Here is a 5,784-nt window from a genome sequence, read left to right on the forward strand (position 1 = left end):
TTTGGAAACCTCTGGAAAAGCCCTCGGGAGCCTTTGGGAGGGGAAACAACCTGGAAGGGATGAGGGGCTAAAGAAATGGGAGAAGCTGGTGGCAGTGAGTTCACAGAAGTTCAAAACGCAGCGCCAGAAGTTTCTGCATCAAAAATACAAAAAAACCCACCAAACTCACAGTGGAAATATTCGGGGTGGAAGATAACGGAAGAGTTATCTGGAGGAAAAGCAATGGGAAAGAAGGAAGAAAAACAATGGTAATGAAGGAAAAAAACAATGGTGAAGAAGGAAGAAAAGCAATGGGAAAGAAAGAGGGAAAGCAATGGGAAGGAGGGAAGAGAAACAATGGGAAAGAAGGGAAAAAAGCAATGGGAAAAAGGAAGAAAAGCAATGGGAAAGAGTCAGGCCACAAAAAGCCCAGAAGCAGCAATGAGGGATGGAACAGAGCCGAGCATCTCCCCTTCCACGCCGAGGTGGATTTGGGATCCTTTCCTCGGAAGGATTTGGGGGTTCTGGGGCGGCCGCTGCCCCCCACGCGGCGCAGGTGGCTCTGGGGGCTCTCGGGGGGCTGAGGTGACACCGCGGTGACAATGCCAGGCTGTCACTCCAGCGGCAGAGCCGCGTCCCCGCGGAGCGCCGCGCTCGGGGTCTGTTTGTGCTGCTGCCGCCGCTGCGAGCCCACTCGGGAGCAGCGGGATTCGCTCTGAACCCACTCGGGAGCAGCGGGATTCGCTCCAGACCCACTCGGGAGCAGCGGGATTGGCTCTGAACCCACTCGGGAGCAGCGGGATTCGCTCTGAACCCACTCGGGAGCAGCGGGATTCGCTCCAGACCCACGCGGGAGCAGCGGGATTCGCTCTGAACCCACTCGGGAGCAGCGGGATTCGCTCCAGACCCGGGATTGGCTCCAGACCCACTTGGGAGCAGCGGGATTCGCTCCAGACCCACTCGGGGATTGCTCCAAACCCGGGATTTGCCCCGAACCCACTCGGGAGCAGCGGGATTCGCTCCAAACCCGGGATTTGCCCCAAACCCACCCGGGAGGAGCGGGATTCGCTCCAGACCCACTCGGGGATTGCTCCAAACCCGGGATTTGCTCCAAACCCGGGATTTGCCCCAAACCCACCCGGGAGCAGCGGGATTCGCTCTGCCCGCGCTCCTCAGCCCTCCCGGCCATAAAGGGAATTTTGCGGATCGCGGCGGGAGCCGGGCCGGGCGCGGCGGTGCCCCAGGGAGGGATTTGGTTGCAGGCAGGCGACAGCCAGGCTTTCATCTGCTCCTCAGAGCCTCCCTCAGACGCGAGGGGAGGGGCAGGGCTGTGGGGGATGGAGGAGAATTGCCGTAACGCGGTTTTATGTCTGTGATTGCATAACGAAACCTCCTGGGAACCTCCTGGTTCGGATGGATCCCTGGCTGATGGAGGGCTCTCAGACTGATCGATTGGCGCGCAGGAATTGCCGGCCTGGATCGGTACCAGGCTCCGAGCAGCGCCTGCTCCTTTATCGAGCCGCGCCTGAGCCATCAGGAAGCTGTAAAAAGCCTCCAGGAGCCGATAATCTGCTTTTTTATGCCCCCAGCGCACACAGCCACAGGCCCTGTTCTCACAGAAGCCGCAAGCCTGGCTGTTAATGGGAGCAGACCTTGAAGGATGGAATTGCATTTCTGTTCTCAAAAAAAAAAAAAAAAAAAAAAAAAAAAAAAAATATATAAAAAATAAAAAATGCCTGGGTTTGTGTCATTGGATGCTCTGCAAATCTCAGCTCGTTCACTGAGCTGGGAAACGCTGCTGCTGCTGCCCACCCACCTGGACAATGCCCAGGGTCCTGGGAGGGGGGAATCAGGATCCCACAGACCCCTGGGAAGGGGGGATCAGGAAATCGGGATCCCACAGACCCTCAGACAATCCCCATGGTCCCAGGAAGGGAAATCAGGACCCCACAGACCCCCAGGGTCCTGGAAAAGGGGGATCGGGGAAATCAGGACCCCACAGACACCCGGGCAAGGTGGGAGATGATGCCCCTGGCCCTCCCGAAGGTGGGAGATGATGCCCCTGGCACTCCCGAAGGTGGGAGATGATGCCCCTGGCACTCCCGAAGGTGGGAGATGATGCCCCTGGCACTCCCGAAGGTGGGAGATGATGCCCCTGGCCCTCCCGACGGTGGGAGATGACCCCTCTGGCCCTCCCGAAGGTGGGAGATGACCCCTCTGGCCCTCCCGAAGGTGGGAGATGACCCCTCTGGCCCTCCCGAAGGTGGGAGATGATGCCCCTGGCACTCCCGAAGGTGGGAGATGCCGCCCCTGGCCCTCCCGAAGGTGGGAGATGACCCCTCTGGCACTCCCGAAGGTGGGAGATGACCCCTCTGGCCCTCCCGAAGGTGGGAGATGACCCCTCTGGCCCTCCCGAAGGTGGGAGATGACCCCTCTGGCCCTCCCGAAGGTGGGAGATGATGCCCCTGGCACTCCCGAAGGTGGGAGATGATGCCCCTGGCCCTCCCGACGGTGGGAGATGACCCCTCTGGCCCTCCCGAAGGTGGGAGATGATGCCCCTGGCCCTCCCGAAGCTGGGGACGCCCCCTCCGGCGCTCCCCCTCAGCTCCTGGCGTTCCTGCCGCGGGTTGCAGCGCAGCCCCAGCTCCCCGATCCGGGGCAGGGCGCACAAAGCTGGGCCGGCACCCCGAGCATTCCCTCCCCATGGCCTTTTCTCGGCGGCGCGGCCCTTTTTAATTGGCGACAATTGGAAGTGGCCCATTCTCCGTGTGCGAGAGGCCGCGATTGCTTCCACTTGGCCACGATTCAAGTGCCGGGGGTGAGTCAGAATGGGTGGCAAAACTGTCTTTTCCTCGGTCCCCCCGCTCAGCGGCGAAGAAAAAGCCACAACCCCGAGTTATTCTCTTTTATGAGGTGGGCATTGTGAGGCCAGGCAATTGAATTTACAACAGCATTGAGTATCAGAGTCTATCTGGCCCTGTCAATGACAGCGCCGCGGAAAGAAAAAGGCACACATTAACCCTCGGCTCCGAGTTCCCAGGCGCCTCAATGGGGCTGCCGAGCTGCCAAAGAGCCCGCTGCATACTCGATGAGACCCTTTATACCCCCTAATTACCCTGCCGACAATGGGGACGGGCTCTCTCGCCGCTTTTGTGCGCCCCGAGTAACTTCTGTGCAGCCCACCCCCGCCCGGAGGTGGGAAAGCTGCAGGATTCGGGATTTTGGGAGCAGGTAGCGGGATCGAGGCGTTTGCTCAGCTTCCAGCAGCGGATTTTGTAGGAATCCTTCTTGACTGCAAAACTCAGGGGATATTTAACATTCCCACCTCAGCCCCATCACTTTTCCCCCAGTTTCTTACCCAAATCCCTTCCAATTATCCTTAAATAAAGCCATAAAGTCCAGTCCTATTCAATTTTTTTAAGCTCGTCTTTGCCCACTCTCAAACAAAATGAAATGGTGGAAAAAAAATTCTATTTCAAAGAGTTCCTTTATTGAAACACCTGCAATTTTTTTCTCTTTTCGTTTTTGGACGTCTTCGACACAGGCACGCACACACCCACAGACCAACGGGATACAAACAACTTTGGCATTATAACTTTTTCAATATTCGTTACAAAACTATTTCTCATTTATTTTCATCTTTTGTTCGTTTCTTTAAAAAAAGTATCTCAAATAAAGGCATTTTAAAGGAGTAAAAATACAAGTCGAGATCCCAACCTCTGAAAATAATAAATAGCACGTTCATAGGGAGGTCCTTTTCGTCCTCTCTGCTTTAAATCTGCTTTAAAAAACCCCAAGACATAACAGGGGCTCCATAGAACGGAGCCAACGAGAGTTCGTCGTTGTTTTTTTGTTGTTTTTGGAGACGAGAACGACTCGCAGGAAGTCACCAGGGTCTCCAGACGGATTCACTGCGCTCTCCCACGGGACTCCCGGCCTGCGACGCCGGCCCGATGCTGCCCCCAAATGATGTCAAGCCTTGCACCGGCGACGCCGAGGGGGTGGCGGCCGCGCTCCCCGAGCCGCCGCCCGCCGCCACCGGCGCGTTGGCGTTGGCGTAGAGCGGAATAACCGGTCCGGAGCCGGGCGGGAAGGCCGGGTTGGGGATGAGGAAGGCGAACTGGCCGTCGGTGGCCGGAACGAGCTGGAAGCCGCCGTAGACCTTGGGGGACAGCGCCTCGGCGGGGTTCAGCTTGCAGGGCACGGGCACGGCGCCGGCGGCGCCCGGCGGCAGCTGGACGTGCAGCGGCTGCTGCGCCAGATGTGCGGGCTGGGCGGGCGGCGGCGGAGGAGGAGGAGGAGGGGGGTAGTTCATGGCCACGATCTGGCCCAGGCACGCCGAGAGGTGGCTCAGCAGCCGCGTGCGCACGTCCGCGTTGACCCCTTCGCAGGTGGACAGGAACCGGGTCACCTCGTTCATGCACTCGTTGAAGCCCGCCCGGTACTTGCCGAGGACGGTGGGGTCGGCGCTGAGCGCGGCTGGGAGGGGAGGAAAGGAAAGGAGGGGGCGGCAGGTGAGCGGCAGGTCCGGAGCAGCGGCCACGGTGCCCTGTCCCCAGCGCCCGGTTCTCTGTTCCTAATCACGGTGTGCAGCCCGGTTCCCGGTCCCCTGTCCCCAATCCCGGTTCCCGGAGCCCGGTTCCCTGTAAGAAGCCCCGTCCCGGTCTCCTGTCGCCAGCTCCCGTTCTCTCATTCTCAAATCCCCGTTCCCGGTGCCCTGCCTTCGGCCCGGATGCCCGTCCCCGTTCTCGGTTCCCGATGCCCATCCCCGCTCCCTTGCCCTCAGCTCCCAGAGCAGACCCCGATCCCGATGCCCTGTCCCCATGCCCGGTGCCCTGTCGCCATGCCCGGCACTCACCCGTCATCTGCGCCCGCTGCAGGTTCCGCAGGTGCTTGACGGTCATCTCCAGGATGTCCGCCTTCTCCAGCTTGGAGTGCCGCGAGCTCTGCGGGACAAGAGCGGCTCGCTCAGGGCTGCCCGCGCCCGGACCCGCTCCCGGTGTCCCCCCGGTGTCCCCCCGCCCCACTTACGTCCTTCTTGAGCGCGTCCAGGATGAGCGTCTTGAGCTGCCCCAGGCTCTCATTGATCCGCGCCCGGCGCCGCTTCTCCATGATGGGCTTGGAGGACTGCGGGCAGAGCGGAGCCGGTCAGCGCGCCCCGCACACCCCGGGACCCCCGCACCGCCCCGGCCGCCAGCCCCGACCATCACCGACCTCAGCACGGCCGCGGGCTTGCCGCCATCCAGCTCCGCCGCCACCGCCGCTGCGCCCCGACCGGCACCCTCCTCCTCCTCCTCCTCCTCCTCCATTTACCTTCCGGTGCTCGCTGGCGCTCCGCGGCTTGTCCGGCGTGTGGCTGGCGCTGGCGGGCGCGCCGGCGATGGGCGAGGCGGTGGGTTTCTCCATGCCCGTGTCGGCGGGCATGGCTGAGGTGTGCGGTGCAGCGAACGGGATGGAAGCGAGCGGCGGGGAGAGCGGCGCGAACCGGGGGATGGTAGGCGGGGAGAAAAAGAGAAACCGGAGGGGGCGAAGCGAGCGCGTGCGGCGGCGGGCGCGGGGCGCGTGCGGCGGGCGCGGGGCGTGAGGCGGCGGCGCCCCCCGCCCCTCGCCCGCGCCCTTTTATAGCCCGGCGGCGGCGGCGGCGGCGAGGGCGGCGGCGCCCATTCGTGTGAACCCGCCGCCGCCGCCGTTCCCACACTCGCGCGCAGCCAATCAGCGCCCGGCCCGCGCCCGGCGCCCGCGCGTCCCGCGCTCCCATTGGTCCGCTCCTCACCCCCCCTCTCCCTTACACCCCCCCATGCCCCG

At 62.0% G+C, this 5,784-nt stretch overlaps 1 protein-coding gene across 2 annotated transcripts; it reads right to left on the bottom strand.

The window, feature by feature from the left end:
* Nucleotides 1–3,472: 3,472 nt before the first annotated feature.
* HES4 (hes family bHLH transcription factor 4) lies at nucleotides 3,473–5,562 on the bottom strand. 2 transcript variants are annotated; one of them, XM_058818759.1, is made up of 4 exons: nucleotides 5,293–5,562; nucleotides 5,011–5,106; nucleotides 4,838–4,925; nucleotides 3,473–4,458 (listed from the first exon to the last, which is right to left on the bottom strand). In XM_058818759.1, the coding sequence occupies exons 1-4, from the start codon at nucleotides 5,401–5,403 to the stop codon at nucleotides 3,866–3,868; spliced, it is 888 nt and encodes a 295-aa protein (XP_058674742.1). In that variant the 5' UTR covers nucleotides 5,404–5,562; the 3' UTR covers nucleotides 3,473–3,865. The 2 variants fall into 2 exon arrangements, with proteins under 2 accessions (XP_058674742.1, XP_058674741.1); XM_058818758.1 differs by having other exon boundaries at nucleotides 5,194–5,562.
* Nucleotides 5,563–5,784: the final 222 nt, after the last annotated feature.

Source organism: Ammospiza caudacuta, chromosome 22 (genome assembly GCF_027887145.1).
Source record: "Ammospiza caudacuta isolate bAmmCau1 chromosome 22, bAmmCau1.pri, whole genome shotgun sequence".
Classification (NCBI taxonomy): Eukaryota; Metazoa; Chordata; class Aves; order Passeriformes; family Passerellidae; genus Ammospiza; species Ammospiza caudacuta.